The following is a 21,727-nucleotide window of genomic DNA, read 5'->3' on the forward strand; positions in this document are numbered from 1 at the left end:
CAACAATGGGACACTATTCCTTCCACTATTACTAATGATGGGGCACTATTCCTTCCACTGACACCAACAACGGGGCACTATTCCTTCCACTGACACCAACAATGGGGCACTATTCCCTCCACTATTACCAATGATGGGGCACTATTCCTCCTACTGACACCAATGATGGGGAACTATTCCTCCTCATACTCACCACAGGCAATATGTGATCTTTCTACTAACAATGACAACAAAGCTTGGGGCATTGTTTGCTCCCAATGACGCTGAGTCATTGTTTACTTCCACTGGCCACAGTCTGGCCACCCTAAAATCTGAAGGACAGTAAACTGGCCCTCTGTTTAGAAAGTTTGGAGACCTCTGATCCATAAAGATACCACCATATCATAATTTCCATCCATAAAGATATCTAGATATCATAATTTCCATCCATTAAGATATTACTAAATATAGTACCATCTATATGGGCTGTAATTTTGAAAGATCCAAACTGTGCTCTGTTGGGTTAATAGACAATACATTATAGTGATTGTAAAGTCTCGTTTTTTTTTTCTTTAAAAATTACAAACATGTAATACTTATGCCCCGTACACACGACCAGCTTTCCTGTTGGAAAAACTGCGATGAGAGCTTTTTGTCGGGAATTCCGCCCATGTGTATGCTCCGTCTGACATTTTCCCACAGGAAAACTGCCGGAAAAAAATAAGAGCAGGAAAAAATCCTAGCAGGAAAACCGTTCGTCTGTATGCTTTTCCGACGGAAAAAAAACACGTTTGCTCGGAAACAATTCGACGCATGCTCAGAAGCATAGAACTTAATTGTGTCGGCTCCTCGTGGTCTTTTACGTCACCGCGTTCTTGGAAGTCAAAAGTTCACTGGACTTTTGTGTGACCGTGTGTATGCAAGGCAGGCTTGAGAGGAATTCCGTTGGGAAAACCATCCGTTTTTTTTTCCGTGTGTACGGGGCATTACTTGCTCCATGCAGTGGTCTGCAGCCCAGATTCTCCTCTTCTCGGGTCCCTCTTTGGCCCTCCTGGCGAGTGCCCCCACAGCAAGCAGCTTGCTATAGGGGCACCCGAGCCGGGTCACAGCTCTTTGTGTCCATTCATACACGGAGCCCCGTTCAGCCCCGCCCCCTCTCTCTCCTTATGAGCTAACTACAGTGCCTTGCAAAAGTATTCACTCTCCTTGGCATTTTTCATGTTTTGTTGCCTCACAACCTGGAATTAACATGGATTGTTTGAGGATTTAATTCAGAGAACATGCCCACAACTTTGAAGATGTTTATTTGTTTTTTATTGTGAAGCAAACAACAAATAGGACAAAATAACAGAAAAATGTATTGTGCATAACTATTCGACCCCCTAAAGTCAATACTTTGTAGAGCCATCTTTTGCAGCTATTACAGCTCCAAGTTGCTTTGGATAAGTCTCTGTGAGCTTGTCACATCTTACCACTGGGATTTTTACCCATTCCTCCTTGTAAAACTGCTCCAGCTCCTTTAAGTTGGATGGTTTGCACTTGTGAACAGCAATCTTTAAAGCGGAGGTCCACACAAAAAGTGAACCTCTGCTTTTTGGAACCCTCCCCCCCTCCGGTGTCACATTTGGCACCTTTCAGGGGGGAGGGGGTGCAGTTACCTGTATAATACAGGTATTTGCGCCCACTTCTGGACATAGACTCCCACAGGAGTGACGCCCAATCCCGTCCTCCCCCGCTGTCTTCTGGGAAACACACAGGTCCCAGAACACAGCGGGGACCAGTGAGGACGTGCAACGCGACTCGCGAATATGCAGTAGGAAACCAGGCAGTAAAGCCGCAACGCTTCACTTGCTGATTTCCTCACTGAGGATGGAGACGGGGGCAGCCGAGAGACGATCGATTGCTCAGCTTCGGCTGCCGACCTCGCAGGCAGCCTGGACAGGTAAGTGTCAGTATTTGTAGCTGCTGGCTTTTAATATATTTTTTTTTAGGTGGACCTCCGCTTTAAGTCTGACCACAGATTTTCTATTGAATTGAGGTCTGGGCTTTGACTAGGCCATTCCAACACATTTACATGTTTCCCCTTAAACCACTCAAGTGTTGCTTTAGCAGTGTGTTTGGGGTCATTGTCCTGCTGGAAGGTGAACCTCTGTGCTAGCCTCAAATCACACACAGAGTGGTACAGATATCCCTGTATTTAGCACCATCCATCTTTCCCTCAACCAATTTCCCAGTTCCGATTGCTGAAAAACATCCCCACAGCATGATGCTTCCACCACCATGTTTCACTGTGGGGATGGTATTCTTTGGGTGATGTGATTTGTTGGGTTTTCGCCAGTCATAGCACTTCCTTTGATGGGAAAAAAGTTCAATTTTAGTCTCATCAGACCAGAGCACCTTCCTCCATACATTTTGAGAGTCTCCCACATGCCTTTTCGCAAACTCAAATGTGCCATTTTGTATTTTGCTAAAAGTAATGGCTTTCTTCTGGCCACTCTGCCATAAAGCCCAACTCTATGGAGCATACGGCTTATTGTAGTTCTATGTACAGATACTCCAGTCTCTGCTGTGGAACTCTGCAGCTCCTCCAGGGTTACCTTAGGTCTCTGTGCTGCCTCTTTGATTAATGCCCTCCTTGCCCGGTCTGTGAGTTTTGGTGTGCGGCCGTCTCTTGGCAGGTTTGCTGTTGTGCCATGTTCTTTCCATTTGGTTATGATAGATTTGATGGTGCTCCTAGGGATCAGATAAGTATTGTGCAACACCCCAATAAATATATAAAATCTTCAAATTCATAAAATCCATATTGAAATGAATAACAAATCATCTTTGACTGGTGAATATATGATAATAGCAAATTGCTGAATATGAATAAAGTACAGAAGTAAATATAGCAGTCGTATGTGATCAGTATTCCAATATAGTATAATTAGATGTATCAGTCCATTATGGTAATCTCTGAAGTTTAGTGTCTTTTCTCCCTATATCAGAAGGTGAAAAGGCTTGTGTGTATTCTCTTTACACTGCTGTGGCACCTCTGTACTCTCTAGCTTCTCACCTTAAAGCGGAGGTTCCGCCAAATTTTTCTTTTTTTAAAAGCCAACAGCTACAAATACTGCAGCTGCTGACTTTTAAAAAATGGACACTTACCTGTCCAGCGCACCCGCGATGTCCTCAGCCGAGGACGAGCAATCGCTCGTCCATCGGCTGCACCCGCCGCCTTACTCGGTTAGGGAATCGGGAAATGAAGCGTTGCGGCTTCACTGCCCGGTTTCCTACTGCGCATGCGAGAATAGTGCGCCGCGCTGTCACTGGTCCCCGCTCTCTCCTGGGAACAGTGTGTTTCCCAGAAGACAGCGGGGGCTGCAGGTAGAGGCGTGGCTGCCGCAGTACCGTATTCCCGGAAGTGGGTGCAAATACCTATCTTAGACAGGTATCTTACAACCCCCTCCCACCTGAAAGGTGCCAAATGTGACACCGGAGGTGGGGAGGGTTCCGAAAAGCGAAAGCTCAATTTTTGGGTGGAGCTCCGCTTTAACCACTTCCCGCCTGGCCTATGGCCGATTTACGTCCGGGAAGTGGTTGTGAAATCCTGACAGGACGTCCATGGACGTCCTGCAGGATTTCATGCCACGCGCGCCCGTGGGGGCGTGCAGCGCGGCGATCGGTGATGCGGGTGTCCGTTGATGGCTCTTCCTCCACTCGCGTCTGACAGATGCGAGTATAGGAGAGCCGATCGGCGGCTCTCCTGACAGGGGGGGTTCGCGCTGATTGTTTATCAGCGCAGCCCCCCCTCGGATCGCCACATGGACCACCAGGGAAGCCCACCCTGGACCACCAGGGTGGGCCAAAAAAAAAAAAAAGCATGGAAAAAAAATAAATAAAAAAAGTCTTAAAAAAAAAAAAGAAGCTTTTTAAAAAAAAATAAAGATGCCAATCAGTGCCCACAAATGGGCACTGACTGGCAACATGGGTAGATCAGTGTTGCCCCACAATGTCCATCAGTGCCACCCCAAGTGTCCATCAGTGCCACCCCACAGTGTCCATTAGTGCCACCCCACAGTGCCCATCCATGCCCAGTGCCCACCTATCAGTGCCCATCTGTGCCACCCATAAGTATCCATCTGTGCCGCCTATGAGTGCCCAGTGCCGCCCATGAGTGCCCATCAGTGCCGCCTATGTGTGCCCATCAGTGCCGCCTATGTGTGCCCATCAGTGCCGCCTATGTGTGCCCATCAGTGCCGCATACCAGCGCCGCCAATCAGTGCCACCTCATCTGTGCCCGTCAGTACTACCTCATCGATGTCCATCAGTGCCATTTTATCGGTGCCCATCAGTGCCGCCATATCAGTGCCTGTAATTGAAAGAGAAAACTTACTTATTTACCAAAAAAATTACAGAAAAAAATAAAAATGTAATTTTTTTTCAAAATTTTCAGTCTTTTTTTAGTTGTTGCGGAAAAAAAAAAAACGCAGAGGTGATCAAATGCCACCAAAAGAAAGTTCTATTTGTGGGGGAAAAAGGACGCCAATTTTGTTTGGGAGCCACGTCGCAGGACCGCACAATTGCCATTCAAAGTGCGACAGTGCTGAAAGCTGAAAATTGGCTTGGGCGGGAAGGTGCGTAAGTGCCTGGTATGGAAGTGGTTAAGGATGTTTTAGTTAAAGCATGTATATGTCATCTCTGTTTGGTGGTCCAGCTAAATGCGTCCACCTCTAGGGGTCCTCTGATGATCCTCCCCTGAGTCTCAATTATGTTCCTATCAGTTTCAGAGCCGACCGATCCTGCGGCTGCAGCACTCTGACCCCAGAGCGGAAGAGCTGTTCGATAACGAGGTGAGCCCTCTCCGGAGAAAGTGTCCGCTTCCCTCTTATTGTATGTGGGCCACTCTGCTCACCTGGTCCTCCAAGACGTCATAACATCACTTCTGGTCCAGGCTAGAAGCAATCAAATTTTTGTTTTAAAGCAAAAGATCCCCAATTTTTTTTTTTTATCTGTTGCTTTTAAAGGTAAAGGGGAGAGTTGGGTTATTTTTGACCCGAGATCTCTCCATGAAGAGGACCTGTCATTCGTATTTCTATTACAAGGAATGTTTACATTCCTTGTAATAGGAATAAAAGTGATAAAAAAATAAAATAAAAATTAAAGCGACAATGTAAAAAGTAAAAAATAAAATAAATAAGAAAAACAAATGTAAAGGGCCCTCATCCCTCCGTGTTTGAGTAAAGAAGCACAGAGGGTTGTGTGCCCTCCAAATGTTTGTTTGTTTCACACAGAAGCAAACGCATTAATAAGTTGTACACGCATATATGTGAACGGTATTCGCACCACACATGTGAGGCATCGCTGTGAACGTTAGAGTGAGACCAAAGGGCCAGATTCACGTAGAATTCCGGCGGCATAACGTATTGCATTTACGTTACACCGCCGCAAGTTTTACGGGCAAGTGCTTGATTCACAAAGCACTTGCCTGTAAACTTGCGGCGGCGTAGCGTAAATCTGTCCGGCGCAAGCCCGCCTAATTCAAATGGGGCGTGTATCATTTAAATTAGGCGCGTTCCCGTGCCGAACGTACTGCGCATGCTCCGTTTTGAAATTTCCCGCCGCGCTTTGCGCGAAATGACGTCGCACCGACGGAATTTTTTGAACGGCGACGTGCGTTACGTCCTTTCCTATTCCCGGACGACTTACGCAAAAAAAAAAAATATATTAAAATTTGACGCGGGAACGACGGCCATACTTTAACATGGCAAGTCTAAATATAAGCCATGAAATAGCAGCTGTAACTTTACGCCGGGAAAAGCCGACTAAGAGACGTAAGAGAATGCGACGACCACGCGTACCTTCGTAGATCGCCGTAAACAGCTAATTAGCATACCCGACGCGGAAAACGACGCAAACTCCACCCAGCGGGCGCCGAAGTATTACACCTACGATCCGAAGGCGTACGAAGCCGTACGCCTGTCGGATCGAAGCCAAAAGCCGTCGTATCTTGGTTTGAGGATTCAAACTAAAGATACGACGCGGCAAATTTGAAAGTACACCGGAGTATCAGCAGATACTCCGGCGTACTTCTTCTGTGAATCTGGCCCATAATTTATAGTTCTAGCCCTACTCTGTAACTCTAAACAAGTAACCTGTAAAGGCGTTTAAAGCTGTGCCAATGTAGATTTCTAAGGCCCCGTACAGATGAGGGGACATGTCCAAAGAAAACGGTCTGCGGACCGTTTTCATCGGACATGTCCGCTCGGAGATTTCGGTCTGATGGCTGTACACACCATCAAACCGAAATCCCCACGGACAGAGAACGCGGTGACGTATACGACACCGACGTTCTCTGACGGTCAAAGCTTCCACGCATGCGTCGAATCAATTCGACGTCATGCGCGGGTTCTCGGGCCAGCGGACATGTCCGATGAGTCATACTGACCATCGGACATGTCCGGCGGACATGGTTCCAGCGGACGTGTTTCTTAGCATGCTAAGAAACAGTTGTCCGCTGGAAACCTGTCCGATCCGCCGGAAAATTGTCCGGTCCGGTAGACAAGTTTCAGCAGACATGTTCGGTCGTGTGTACGAGGCCTAAGTAGTTAGTCGCTATTCCACAAGCGTGTGCAATTTTAAAACGCGACAGGTTAGGTATCTATATCTACTAAATTAATTGGGGCAAATGTTTTTTTTTTCCTTTTAAATTAATTAAAGTGTATTTTTTCCAAAGAAACTGCTGCGCAAATATCATGTGACATACAAATTGCATCAATCGCCATTTTATTCGTCACTGCTACAAACATTGTATAAGGTTCGGGGGTTATAAGTAATTTTCTAGCAAAAAATTCTGATTGAATCTAGCAAACCAAAAGTTCCCTAGTCAGAATTACAATATGACTTGTGTAGCACTTGTATAAGTTTTGTTATCATTTTTTATTTGCTATTTTTTTTTCCAACAAAGGCTGAATTACCCTTTATTAATCCAACGCCAAGGGGAACGACACACGAGTTACGTGAAATTGGCGGTGGACTCCATAATGCTAAAATTACGCAAGAAATGTTTTGGAAAAGTATAACATTTTCATAGATCTGTCCCAGTGCTGGTCAGGGCCACAGATATTACTGTAGTAAGTGTAATTGCCCCTTTGTTCTCTATTCTGTAATCTACATTGTTTTTCCAGTAATAATAACACCATCCCATAACCCAGTCTGGATTCTCTTTTTCATTGTTCTTCCTCTTCCATTGATCCCCAATATGCTAATAACAAATACAAATCAGTACTAGAGAATAGCAACAGGCAAGCTGAACAGACAATGGAAAGTGACAGCTATACACCATGAGGAAGCAGTGTCAGTCCCCGCTAGGTGCCGCCAGAGGGCGCTGTATAGCAGGTTGCCGCTCTGGCCAGTGAGTGCTCGTATCGTTGTTTCTCCTCGGGCCGGGCAGTAGATCGGTATTTGTTGTTCTGGGGCCAGGGAGGTCTGTGCGCCGCCGGGGGGGATGGCGGAGGCCGGGGTGTCGGCTGCTGAGGTGGTGGCTGAGACGAGGAGAGTCGGTGGTGGGGAGGCCGAGCCCCAAAGTCCCGGGTGGAATGAGTCTCAGTTACGTTCCTATCAGTTTCAGAGCCGACCGATCCCGCGGCTGCAGCACTCTGACCCCAGGGCGGAAGAGCTGATCGATAACGAGGTGAGCCCTCTGCGGAGAAAGTGTCCGCTCCCCTCTTATTCTATGTGGGACCCTCACCCTGTCATCACCTGCTGTGCCATGGAGATGTCACGTAGTCCATGGGGGAGGGGAGGGCGTGCTATACTTGGGGGCAAAGGTCATGGAAGGGTTACCAGCTGGGCAAAGGGGTCCATCCGGGTGGCAGAGTGTGACAGGTGGGCTATTAGCAATGGGTAGAGTAGAATAGGTGGGCTGGCAGACACTTGTAGTGCAGCAGGTGAGAGACCTGGTTGGTCGGAGCATGGCAGGTGAGCGCTAGGTTGGGTGAAGCAGTGCAGATGGGTCACCAGGTAGTTGTAACGTGGCAGGTGGGCCACTGACCCAGTGGTTTGAATGAGACAGGTGGGGTACAAGGTGGGTAGAGTAGAATAGGTGGGCTGGCAGACACTTGTAGTGCAGCAGGTGAGAGACATGGTCGGAGCATGGCAGGTGAGCACTAGGATGGTCGGAGCATGGCAGGTGAGCACTAGGATGGTCGGAGCATGGCAGGTGAGCACTAGGATGGTCGGAGCATGGCAGATGAGCACTAGGATGGTTGGAGCATGGCAGGTGAGCACTAGGATGGTCGGAGCATGGCAGGTGAGCACTAGGTTGGTTGGAGCATGGCAGGTGAGCACTAGGATGGTCGGAGCATGGCAGGTGAGCACTAGTTTGGTTCGGAGCATGGCAGGTGAGCACTAGGTTGGTTGGAGCATGGCAGGTGAGCACTTGGTTGGTTAAAGCATGGCAGGTGAGCACTAGGTTGGTTGGAGCATGGCAGGTGAGCACTAGGATGGTTGGAGCATGGCAGGTGAGCACTAGGATGGTTGGAGCATGGCAGGTGAGCACTAGGATGGTTGGAGCATGGCAGGTGAGCACTAGGATGGTTGGAGCATGGCAGGTGAGCACTAGGATGGATGGAGCATGGCAGGTGAGCACTAGGATGGTCGGAGCATGGCAGGTGAGCACTAGGATGGTCGGAGCATGGCAGGTGAGCACTAGGATGGTCGGAGCATGGCAGGTGAGCACTAGGATGGTCGGAGCATGGCAGGTGAGCACTAGGATGGTCGGAGCATGGCAGGTGAGCACTAGGATGGTCGGAGCATGGCAGGTGAGCACTAGGATGGTCGGAGCATGGCAGGTGAGCACTAGGATGGTCGGAGCATGGCAGGTGAGCACTAGGATGGTCGGAGCATGGCAGGTGAGCACTAGGATGGTCGGAGCATGGCAGGTGAGCACTAGGATGGTCGGAGCATGGCAGGTGAGCACTAGGATGGTCGGAGCATGGCAGGTGAGCACTAGGATGGTCGGAGCATGGCAGGTGAGCACTAGGATGGTCGGAGCATGGCAGGTGAGCACTAGGATGGTCGGAGCATGGCAGGTGAGCACTAGGATGGTCGGAGCATGGCAGGTGAGCACTAGGATGGTCGGATCATGGCAGGTGAGCACTAGGATGGTCGGAGCATGGCAGGTGAGCACTAGGATGGTCGGAGCATGGCAGGTGAGCACTAGGATGGTCAGAGCATGGCAGGTGAGCACTAGGTTGGTTGGAGCGCTGCATATGGGGGTGTCAGGGCAAGTCTGATCTTTGGAGGAGAGCACTCTGTGCTACCATACCTAGTGTGGTCAGTTTTTAATAGGAGAGTGTGATGTTTGTGCAGAGGAACAGGCAGGAGCACCAGGGATTTCACACAAAGGAAGCAATGCAAAGAGAACAGGATACCTTTCATAGCAGTACACGGTACAGCAGGGACGTATCAGAAATATGAAGTGTTGGGTCTACATACTTTTTAAAGAGGAGGTCCACCCACCCCTGCAAAAATGAAAAGCCAGCAGCTACACATAATGTAGCTGCTGACTTTTAGTAATAGGACACTTACCTGTCTTGGAATCCAGTGACGTCGGCACCACAGCTGATGTGTCCATCAGCTGTCGGGTACTGCCGCTGCCATTGCCAGTAAGGGAACCCGGCAGTGTAGCATTGCGCTCTCCTACTGGCTTGGTGGCGTAGGAGGGGAGAGCCGAGTCTCTGACGTAATTTGCTGTGGCTTGGACTCCCGAGATTGAGGACAGGATATTTTTCATTAAAGTGTATTTTTTACCCAAAATATGTGTAAAAGATTCTTAGTACATTCAACGACTGGACGAATGTTGTTTGAAAGTACCGTTGTCTGCTGAAAGCTAATCGCAGGAGTGCAGAACGAAATGAAATTCAACTAGGATATAGCCAGCAGTTCCACCAGCCACATTGTCATTTAGAATTCCTGTCAAATAATAAACTGCGGGTAAGTAGGTATATGAAGGATTTTCTTAAAGTGGAGGTTCACCCGAAAAGTACATTTTTAATATTGGAATAGACAAGTGGGTGACTAAAGCGCTAGCCAACAGTGAAAATTAAAAGTGACCAGTGAAAAACAAAATGCTGCTCAAATCTAAAATGTGCTAACAACAAATAAAGGTCTGAATAAAGAATGATGAGCGCAAACTGAAAATCTAAAAGTGAATATAAAGACAGTCCATAGGGGACTGATAACAATCAATAAAGATATGCAGTGAATTCAAAATTAGTGAAATAACCCAAAACTGATAATAAATCTAAAAATAAAAGTCCAAATATATAAATCAAAGTTTGGATAAATCAATCTAGTGTGCCAGTGATAAACAAAACTTCTGCACTTCGGGCATCAATGTGGACAATCTTGATAACTCTTTGCTTAGCCTGGGCTCGCAGTGCGCTTACCTCCAGACACTGGGTCATGCGTGTCAACGAAATCCTCCCAAAACTGGAACAGAATCCAAACAGTGGGTAACACGTGTTGCACGGAATCTTCCCAGTGCTGAGATAGAATCGAGGGGCGTTCTCTGTATCCAATACCAGTATAGGTCCAGGCGCAGCGAAGTCGACTCCACAGGATAGCCACAAGGTGTATCAGGAGCAAATGTAGAAATAAAAAGCTCTCATGGTGAAGTATGCAAGCACTTTAAAATTTAATGAAGGTAAAAATGTGCTTACATTGAAAAAACGAATAAAACGCCAAACAGCGGCACTTCCGGTGGACGGTCAGGGTGTCACGTCACTTCCGGTCACATCTAACCTTATGCATTACGTCACGACACGTGACTTCATCGGAGGTTTCAACCTCCGATGAAGTCACGTGTCGTGACGTAATGCATAAGGTTAGATGTGACCGGAAGTGACGTGACACCCTGACCGTCCACCGGAAGTGCCGCTGTTTGGCGTTTTATTTGTTTTTTCAATGTAAGCACATTTTTACCTTCATTAAATTTTAAAGTGCTTGCATACTTCACCATGAGAGCTTTTTATTTCTACATTTGCTCCTGATACACCTTGTGGCTATCCTGTGGAGTCGACTTCGCTGCGCCTGGACCTATACTGGTATTGGATACAGAGAACGCCCCTCGATTCTATCTCAGCACTGGGAAGATTCCGTGCAACACGTGTTACCCACTGTTTGGATTCTGTTCCAGTTTTGGGAGGATTTCGTTGACACGCATGACCCAGTGTCTGGAGGTAAGCGCACTGCGAGCCCAGGCTAAGCAAAGAGTTATCAAGATTGTCCACATTGATGCCCGAAGTGCAGAAGTTTTGTTTATCACTGGCACACTAGATTGATTTATCCAAACTTTGATTTATATATTTGGACTTTTATTTTTGGATTTATTATCAGTTTTGGGTTATTTCACTAATTTTGAATTCACTGCATATCTTTATTGATTGTTATCAGTCCCCTATGGACTGTCTTTATATTCACTTTTAGATTTTCAGTTTGCGCTCATCATTCTTTATTCATACATTTTTAATATTACATTGATGCTCATTTTGTCAAGGGGAATCGGGTGTTTTTTTTAAAATCGAAGCGGTACCGTTTTAGAGAGCGATCTTTTCCGCCGCTTCCGGGTATGGGCTGCGGGACTGGGCATTTCTATTTGATTGACAGGCTTCCGACGGTCGCATACATCGACTCACGATTTTCCGAAAGTAGCCGAACGTCGGTGCGCAGGCGCGGTATAGAGCCGCACCGACGTTTGGCTTCTTTCGGCTACTCGTGACGCGATGTATGCGACCGTCGGAAGCCTGTCAATCAAATAGGAACGCCCAGTCCCGAAGACCATACCCGGAAGCGGCGGAGAAGATCGCTCTCTAAAACGGTAAGTACTGCTTCGATTTAAAAAAAACTACCCGATTCCCCTTGACAAAATGAGCATCAATCTAATGTAAAAAAAAAAAATTCGGGTGAACTCCCGCTTTAACTCCCAAGAAGATGGCTTTTAGAGTGGGTAGTACGGAGGAGTTAAAAATGATTCGGATGGAGATTAGAGAGGCTAGGGAGAAATATAGGAGAAAGCTGAAGTGGAATCTCGAGCTAAACAAAGTGAGGGAGGTCTGGAGTGGCATGAAAACCATTACAGGACTTAAGCAGGTTGGTGGAGGGACTAGGGGGTGATGTGGAGAGGGCAAATTAACTGAACCATTTTTTAAATAGGTTTGATTCGGAGGCCTTGGCTTTAACACAAACACAAAGCTGTAGAGTTGTGGAAAGTACCTTCCTCTCCTCATACTAATGTCCTTCCTTCTTTAATCTGTGTTCTGATTCACCCCTATTGGATACATTTACTGATTTGTACTTTTTATAAGAACAACTCTACTCCTTCTTTATGGGAAAGTGCATCAATGTTTTTTACAGCTGATCAGATGAGTAGACCAGGGCTCAACAAAATCCGGGCGCCCAGGCGCAATTGCGACAAGAAATTGTGACCTGGTGCCAGGGGAAGCTTAGGCCTGCAAAAGGCCGCAAAGATGCGGCCTCAATTACCGGCGGGTGCGTGCCTGCCGCAATCGTGCTGTGGGTGACGTAGGGGCACACGGAGACACAGGATCCTGTGTCTCCGTGCACCCCCACCTCCCCCGCCACGCGATTGCGGCGGACCCGTGCCCGCCGGTAATTGAGTTTGCGGCCTTCTGTAGGCCTAAGCCTCCTTCTGTGATCTGGTGCCGTCTTGTGGTGGCCGTTGGCATTACAAGCAAAACAGCAGTTCTAATGTGTTTTTCACTGCCATCTCCTTCCCTCTAATTAGAACCACCACACATTATTTATTTATTTATTTATTTATTTATATATATATATAATTTTATTCCAACACCCTAGAGAATAAAATGGCGGTCGTTGCAATACTTTCTGTCACACCGTATTTGCCTAGCGGTCTTACAAGCGCACTTTTTTGGGGAAAAAATACACTTATTTTTTTAATTTTAAAATAAGACAACAGTAAAGTTAGCCCATTTTTTTTTTTTTTTTTATATTGTGAATGATAATGTTACGCAGAGTAAATTGATACCCAACATGTCACGCTTCAAAATTGCGTCCGCTCGTGGAATGGCGACAAACTTTTTTACCCTTTAAAATCTCCATAGGCAACGTTTAAAAAATTCTATAGGTTGTATTTTTTGAGTTACAGAGAAGGTCTAGGGCTAGAATTATTGCTCTCGCTCTACCAATCGCGGCGATACCTCACATGTGTGGTTTGAATACCGTTTACATATGCAGGCGCTGCTCACGTATGAGTTTGTTTCTGCGCGCAAGCTTGGCGGGACGGGGTGCGTTTTCTGGCTCCTAGATTCCAAGCAAATTTGTCAAACCCTGGAGTAGACAGTTGAGGAGACTTAAAGTGGTTGTAAACCCTTATTTGTCACTTTTACCTACAGGTGAGCTATTAATACGGCTCACCTGTAGGTATCAAGAATATCTCCTAAACCTGTATGGTTTGGGAGATATTCCCCCCACAATGCGCCGCTGATTGCAGCGGCGCATTTGCAGGGGGGATCCTCGGCTAAAGGACCGGCATCCGCCGGACCTTTCCGAATTTAAATCTCCCGCGCGCGGGAGTGACGTCATCGCCGCTCCAGCCAATCACAGCGCTGGAGCGGCGATACCCGGAAGACACGCCGGAGCAAGATGACATATCGCTCGGCGTGGACCAGGTAAGGGTTCCTCACCTCGTTCCGAGGTAAGTATTTCATAATCAGCCAGTATGCGGTGCATACTGGCTGATTATGCCTTTTGCCTTGCAGGTTAAAAAAAAAAAAAAAAAAATTATGCGGTTTACAACCGCTTTAAGGCGGGATTCCTCCCGCAATTTTTTTTTTTTTTAAAGTCAGCAGCTACAAACACTGTAGCTACTGACTTTTAATAAGGTCGCTTGGCTGTCGTAGGCACCCGCGATGTCGGCCCCCCCGATGCCGATCCCTCGATCGTGGAGTGTCCTGGCGCCGCCATCCTCAGTAAGGGAAACAGGCGGCTTCATTGCCGTTTCCTACTTTGTGAATGGGCGGCTGCTTTCTGGGATACACACAGTTCTCTGAAGGCAGCGCGCCACATTCCCCAGGAGATACCGTGAGGAGGACGAGGAAGATTACCTGCCGCGGTGGAGTAAAAGGCAGATTAGAAAGTTCCGCATAGCAACCCCGCTTTTTTTTTTCTATTTTTTTTATTTTTTTAAGGATTTTGGTGTATTTTTTTTATTTTTTTTGTGAAACACCACTGTAAGGTTTAAAAATCAGCAAGCCCTGATGCAGTTGGTCCCAGGGTGCTTAGGGCATGTAAAACAAGAAATTGGTCGCACACTGGAACGCCAACTTATATTAATGTCATCTTTATTGTGAAATGGGTCAGACAAATGCAGGCAATGGTAGATGAGATTCACAAGCGATGGCTTGCTTTACCGCCGGCATTGCGCATTGGGGGTGATATTAACCCTTTTTCGGCCACTAGCGGGGGTTAAAACCGCATCGCTAGCGGCCTAATACCGCCGCAATTTTGACTGTATAGCGCCGCTAAAATGGCGGCGCTATACAGCCACCGCACCTCCCACTCCAGTGTGAAAGGGGCCTAAGAGCTGAACTCTTAAAGCAATGTTTACACTGCTTGGAAATAACACACTGCCTTCTGCACTTAAAGTTCACAAACCCAAACATTGCTCAGGAATGTGTATCCCCCATTATTTAATCTCCACTTTGATAAATTTCCCAGATACAGTAGGCTTGTCACTTGTAAATGTGTAACAAGCGCCAATCCTGCGATGACACTTCTAGTACTAATGTGAACCTGAGCAAAGAGATTACACTTCTGGTACAGCAAGCTGGGATGCAGACTTATCTGATAACATGCATTCTTGAGTCCTAGTTAATGATCCACTACTTGTGTATCATTTGTTTACCAAGCCTTCCAGGTTACCACTCCTGCTGTTTTCTTTCCTGAGATCGATTAGCAGCCTTTGTTCACTAGCCTCATGTTTTTACCTTGCGTGCTGCGTAAGCATGTTTCCATCTTCTACTAATATGTAAAGCGCGCCTCTGCTTAAAAAAAGGAAACAAGGATATTAATCCCAGCTTGGTGAGATGGAGTACATGGGTGGGTTCCATAGTAGTGTGTCAGGGGAGTTATGCAGGATATGAAATATAAAGCATGACTGGACAAATTTGCTTTTGTTCCCAAAGTTGAACTTATCCTTTAACCCTTTCGCAGCCAGAGCTGTCTTGCACATGTTTAAAAAAATAATTTTAGGCCTGAAGATTACACGAAACCCCCAAACATATATATTTACTGAAAACGGACACCTTAGAGAATAAAATATTATCGCAAAGGTCTAGGAAACACAACATTTCAGAAAAAAAACACATTAACCACTTAAAGTGGTTGTAAACCCTTTACAACCACTTTATGCTACAGGTAAGCCTATAATAAGGCTTACGTCTAGCTACCCTGGATGTCTCCTAAACCTGCACGGTTTAGGAGATAGCCCCTCTATCAGCAAGTGCCGACATCATCGGCACATGTCCACTGAAGCAACGGCTCATTCATGCCATTGCTTCAGCTGACGTGCTGCTGTTGGCGGCTCCTGTGGGCATGCGTGGGAGCAACGTCATAGCGGCTCCGGCCAATCACAGTGCTGGAGCCCGTGATACCTGCAAATAACTCCGGAAGTGATGTCCCCGGCCGGACCAGTGTACAGGGACTGCAGCAGGGGCTTTTCTCTAAAGTGGTATTTCATAATGATCTAGTATGCCATGTATATGCTATGACGTCACAACGTCCCTTCCGGTTTACTCGGCTGCCAATGGCGCTGGATTTAAAAAAATATACAGTATTCAGAATCGCCGTTTTTGGCGATCTGAATACTTTGAAGTGCAAAGGGAGGGATCGGGGGTCTTTTAGACCCCCCGATTCCTCCATAAAGAGTACCTGTCACCACCTATTCCTGTCACAAGGGATGTTTAAATTCCTTGTGACGGCAATAAAAGTGATCAAATTTAATGTTCTAAAAATAAATAAGAAAAAAAATATATATATATTTTTTTAAAGCGCCCCCGTCTGAAAAACGCATACTGAAGTCGCGCCCGTGTATGTAAACGGTGTTCAAATCAAACGTGAGGTATCGCCGCGATCGTCAGAGCGAAAGCAATAATTCTAGCACTAGACCTCTGGTAACCGTAAAAAAATGTTTTAAAGCGTCGCCTATGGAGATTTTTGGGTACCGTAGTTTGTCGCTATTCCACGAGTGCATGCAATTATAAAGCGTGACATGTTTGGTATCTATTTACTCAGCATAACTTTATCTTTCACATTATACAAAAAAATTGGGCTAACTTTACTGTTTCGTTTTTTTTTATTCATGAAAGTATCTTTTTCCCAAAAAGTTGCATTTAAAACACTGCTGCACAAATACCGTGTGACATACAATATTTCAACAATTGCCATTTTATTCTCTAGATTCTCTGCTAAAAAAATATATATAATGTTTGGGCGTTCTAAGTAATTTTCTAGCAAAAAATATGGATTTTAACCTGTAAACACCAAATGTTAGAAATAGGCTTAGTCATGAAAGGGTTAAAGTTCATTTTTAGGGTGGGACTCCACTTTAACCGCTTAACGCCCGCCGCACGCCTATATACGTCCACAGAATGGCACGTACAGGCAGATGGGCGTATATATACGTCCCTGTCTTCTAGCGGGTCGGGGGTCTGATCGGGACCCCCTCCGCTGCGTGCGGCGGGCGGCTTACCTCCGGGAGCGATCCGACTCGAGGGGGACGGCTGTTCGTTTCTGTCCGCCCCCTCGTGATCGCTCCCAGCCAATCCTGTGAGCCTCCGCCGTGTCACTTCCTCTGCCTGTAAAGTGTAAACATAGGCAGAGGAAGTGATGCAGCTCTCATCTCGGCGGTATTTTCAAACCGCCGCGATGAGAGAAGAGTCACAGTAAGTCGCACCTAACACTACACTGACACCAGTACACATAGGCACATTTAACCCCTTCCGATCACCCCCCCCCCCCACCCCCCTGTCACACTGTCACTAATAGCAGTGATCATATATGTACTGATCACTGCATTTAGTGTCAGTATGACAGCCAGTTAGTGTTAGGGGGGTACGGGGCTACCCTGGACCTAATAAAGTTTTAACCCCTTGATCACCACCCTAGTTGACCCTTTCACTCCCTATTGCCAGTGTCACTAAGCGATCATTTTTCTTTTTTTTCATTCAAGTTTAAGTTTATTTTCAATAAAAGAAGAGCATACAATTGTATTAAAATAGCAGGACATATGTAAATAGCATACATAAATATAATAAATTAAGTGTATTTTATAACATTTATTCCCATCTTACTAACTTCCTCTCATATCTAGCAATTCCACATTTTCCTCACCATGTGGTAAGGGTAAGGTAGTTTATATAAGCATATAGAATAAAGTAATCTAAAGTATTAATTCATTTTTGAAAGGAAAACAATAAAAAAAAGGAATATCTCTATAATTTAGGGAATCCCTAGGTCCATTAATACCACACAGTATATAAAAAGGAAACACAATGTGTGTATCAGCCCAAATTATAGAGATTAATCAAAGGAAAATAATTCCGGATTACCCCAACCTCCCCGACACCCCTAAGGGGAACATTCTGTGTCCCAGAGGCCGAGCCAACCCTCCAATCCTCCCTCCCTCCGAAAATCAATACTTTAACACACCCGTAACTGATAACATATTTTCAAGATCCTCAACAAACCTAAATTCTCCAAAGGCTGGATGGAATTCTTCAATTACCTCAAAATAAACAGATCTTTTGAAAGTAAAACGTATTGAGGATGTACAACATTGTAACTTCCATCCTCATAGAAAATAAAAGCAACAAAATAAAACAAAAGAAGAATCAAAGGTAAGATGAAAGAAGAACAACATAAGGCAGAAGGGGGGGTGAAAAAGGAAAGAGAGTTAGAAGATGATCAGAAGAGTTAGGCAGTCTGCCTGCCATTAATTTACATCAACATGAAGACATATATGTTATCATAACCTTCACTGGGTATAAGGTATCCCCATGTATTTCAACCAGGGTTCCCAGATCTCATAGAAAAGAGTAGACCTATCCAACATGGAACAGACCCTTTTCTCTTGTTCCATAATCCATGTAAACTTCCTTTCTTTATCGTACATCACGGGACACAGAGCGGCATATTCATTACTATATGGGTTATATGGAGTACCTTCAGGTGATGGACACTGGCAATCTCAAAAACAGGAAGTGCCCCTCCCTATATAACCCCCTCCCATAGGAGGAGTACCTCAGTTTTTACGCCAGTGTCTTAGGTGTTGGTCATGGTTTAGCTTGCCTCCACATCCTTGGGATTAAGGTGGGCTAACCGGTTCTGTCCAAAGGCCTCAGTGCTAAAGTGGTCAGCAACCGGACCCCAAACCATTGGGGTATAGCCCATAATGCTTTCTGTCACAGAGAGCTGGACCCTGGGCCCAGAACTTAGAAACCTTTGGGGGCCTAATGTTTCTGTTGCCAGAGTGCTATATGGGCCCAGGACAGTGGATCCTTCATAGGAACCCAGGGCCTGAAGGTCTAGACGCCCCACGGAGATGGGGGAAGATTGGACCTCTTGCTGTGCAAAGTCCTGCGGCATGGAGCAGGTAAGTGAAGGGAAACTTGCGGAACTTGGTTCGCAGCAGGTTTTTCCTGGGGGAAGGTCACAGTGGGACATGCCTATGGTTATGCGCTGCATCTGGCAAGGTGAGTCACATATCTTAGGATAGGATGACTGTATGTATATATTCCCCATAATCGTGACCTCCCTGGTAGTATTGCAACTGTGCTAGAAAGCATTGAAAAAGGGCCTGTGTGTATAGTGACAATTCTCTCTAAGAGAAGCCCCTGGGAATCTACTGAGGTTTCTTATGAAAGGGAGTGAATGCTCCTACCTGCAAACCTGCTCAGAGAGGTCCAGGCGGTTGCTGCAGGAAAAGATGCCGCTCTGTGGATCCTGGCCTGGACGGCAGGATCAGCCTCTGACCTCCTCGTGGGCCCCCTGCACCCCCCCGCCGGCGGGCGCGCGCGTCCCCGTGATATGGGCGCAATTTTGCGCCGTTTTGCTGAAGGGGAAGGGTGGGCCTGTAGGTAAAAGGAAGGGGCGGCCCTTCCAAAGGTTCCCAGCTCAGTGAAGTGTGGAACTGAGAGAGGAATGACCAGAGCGGCAGCTTGGGGCGCCGAGGACACACAGTGGTCAAAGAAAAGTATTACAGTCTTCAAAGACTGTCTTTTACCCTAAAGATAGGGTTTCTTTTTCAGCAGTTTTTTGTTTTGGCAAATACTACTAAAGGGGGACAGAATGGTTTTTCTTTCTTTGGTTTAAAAAAAAAAAAAAAAGGAAACAAACCAAGTTAATAAGAAAGAAGGCATTTTTTCCCCAGAAGGTTTTGGGCAACAACTATTTATTTTCCCAAACACCGTTAAGTAGCGGGCGTACCTCAGTATTGTACCATGGCGTCTGGTTTAGAGGGTACAAGAGGTGGGGATTCCCCCAGAGGGTCTGAGGTCTCAGACAAAGGCATGCCGCTACTTTCCCCAGAGGGAACCTTGGTGGGACCATCGAGATCTGGAGCTGGAGCTGGCACGGGTCAGTCCAACCCTAGGGTGGTCACGGACGAGGTACTGTCCACCTCTCTAAAGGAGATGGAAAAAAGAATGGAAAAAATGATAGCCAAGGCTATGCGGGGCAGAAAACGGAATAGATCTCCGTCGCCCGAGCGTGAACCCTCAGATGAGGAGGTCCCTTCCGCAGGGGAATGGGAAGACCTCTTGGACAAGGACCAAGTAGGTTCAGGGATCGAGGATCCGGGTACGGAGGAGTCTGGCGCAGCCTCCCAAGGGGAGAGCTGGTGGGTTCAAGTTTTAACAGACTTGGTCCATAGGACGTTCAACTTGCCAGTACCAGATCTCCAAGTATCAACGGTCTCAGCTTTGGGCTCACTAAGAGCGCCTCAAACCAATGCGGTTTTTCCGATCCATCCTCTACTAGAGGAAGTTATGTTCCAAGATTGGGCCAAGCCAGATAGAATCTTTGTACCACCAAAAAGATTCTCTGCCTTATATCCTATGGAAGAGAAATTTTCCAAGAGATGGGCAGCCCCGGCTGTAGACGCAGCCATCTCATGTGTTAACAAATCTTTAACATGCCCTGTAGAAAACATACAGGTGTTCAAGGATCCGGTTGATAAACGCTTGGAAACGCTACTTAAAACCTCCTTCACTACTGCAAGGGCAGTAGTGCAGCCAGCTGTGGCTGCAATTGGGGTTGCACAAGCATTATCGGAACAAGCTAAGCAGATGCTTAAACTTATTCCTGCCCAGCAGGCAGAAGAATTTTCGGACGTCCCTAGGGCCATACGCTTTACGGTAGATGCGATTAAGGATTCGATCCAGCAAGCGTCACGTTTATCGTTATCCCTTATCCATATGAGAAGACTCTTATGGTTAAAGAGCTGGGAGGCAGAGCCCCCATGCAAGAAGCTCCTGGTAGGGTTCCCCTTCCATGGAGGACGACTCTTCGGAGAAGACCTGGACAAATACATCCAGACCATTTCAAGCGGAAAAAGTACTCTTTTGCCCACCAAGAAGAAGTTTCGGGGGCCTGCGTTTTACTCCCCTGGGCAGGGGCCCTCCAATACCAAACAGTATCGACAGGCAAGAAGCAGTGGTTTCGCAAGCCAGCAAAGCCAGCCCCCAAGCCGGCCTTATGAAGGGGCGCCCCCACCCTCGAAGGTGGGGGGAAGACTGCGTCTCTTTGCAGAGGTTTGGGAGGCCAGCATTCCCGACAGATGGGTACGGTCCTCCGTGGCTACAGGCTACAAACTAGACTTCCTAAAGTTTCCTCCTCCTCATTTTCAGGAGTCAAGAGTACCAAACGATCTGAAGAAGGGAGCCGCATTAATAGCGGCATTGAATCATCTACTCTCTCAGGAGGTAATAGTAGAGGTACCAGTCCAAGAACAGGGGCTAGGTTTCTACTCCAACCTATTCATCATCCCAAAGCCCAACGGCGATGTCAGGCCAATTTTGGACTTAAAAATGGTGAATGCATACCTAAAGGTCCGCTCATTTCGGATGGAATCCGTGCGGTCAGCAGTTGCCGCACTTCAGAAGGACGATTTTATGGCATCCATAGACATAAAGGATGCTTACCTTCATGTTCCAGTTTACCAGCCACATCAAAGATTTCTACGCTTCTCGGTGGCTCTACGTCATTTCCAATTCATGGCGCTTCCCTTCGGGTTGGCTACGGCCCCCCGGGTGTTCACGAAGGTCCTAGCTCCAATCCTAGCCAATCTAAGGATTCAAGGGGTCACGATCCTAGCATACCTGGACGACCTCCTAGTCATAGATCACTCGTCTCCTGGCTTGGAACGAGCAGTGGCCCTCACAGTTCAGTACCTCGAGAGGTTCGGCTGGGTCCTAAATCGAGAAAAATCAGCATTCCAGCCCACAATGCAGTTGGAATATCTCGGCATGAGATTAGACACAGAACAACAGAGGGTGTTTCTGCCTCTGATAAAGGTCAAAGCCATCAAGGAATCAATCCTACTGGTTCTAAGCAAGAAGGAACCAACTGTTCGCCTATGTATGCGGTTACTAGGCAAGATGGTGGCCACATTCGAGGCGGTACCGTACGCCCAGAGCCACACTCGCATCCTGCAGGCAGCCATCCTGTC

At 46.8% G+C, this 21,727-nt stretch overlaps 1 protein-coding gene across 3 annotated transcripts in view; it reads left to right on the plus strand.

Annotated features, from left to right (window-relative positions):
• The first annotated feature begins 7,359 nt into the window (after window positions 1-7,359).
• The window catches only part of HIF1AN (hypoxia inducible factor 1 subunit alpha inhibitor), a 131,133-nt gene continuing 116,765 nt past the window's right edge, over window positions 7,360-21,727 (plus strand). The window contains exon 1 of one of the 3 annotated variants that reach the window (XM_040362339.1): window positions 7,360-7,651. In XM_040362339.1, the coding sequence (XP_040218273.1) occupies window positions 7,466-7,651 (186 nt within the window). In that variant the 5' untranslated portion in view covers window positions 7,360-7,465. The remainder of the gene's footprint in view (window positions 7,652-21,727) is intronic. The other 2 variants (XM_040362341.1, XM_040362342.1) reach the window with 2 other exon arrangements.

The sequence above is a fragment of the Rana temporaria genome, chromosome 8 (assembly GCF_905171775.1).
Source record: "Rana temporaria chromosome 8, aRanTem1.1, whole genome shotgun sequence".
NCBI classification, from domain to species: Eukaryota; Metazoa; Chordata; class Amphibia; order Anura; family Ranidae; genus Rana; species Rana temporaria.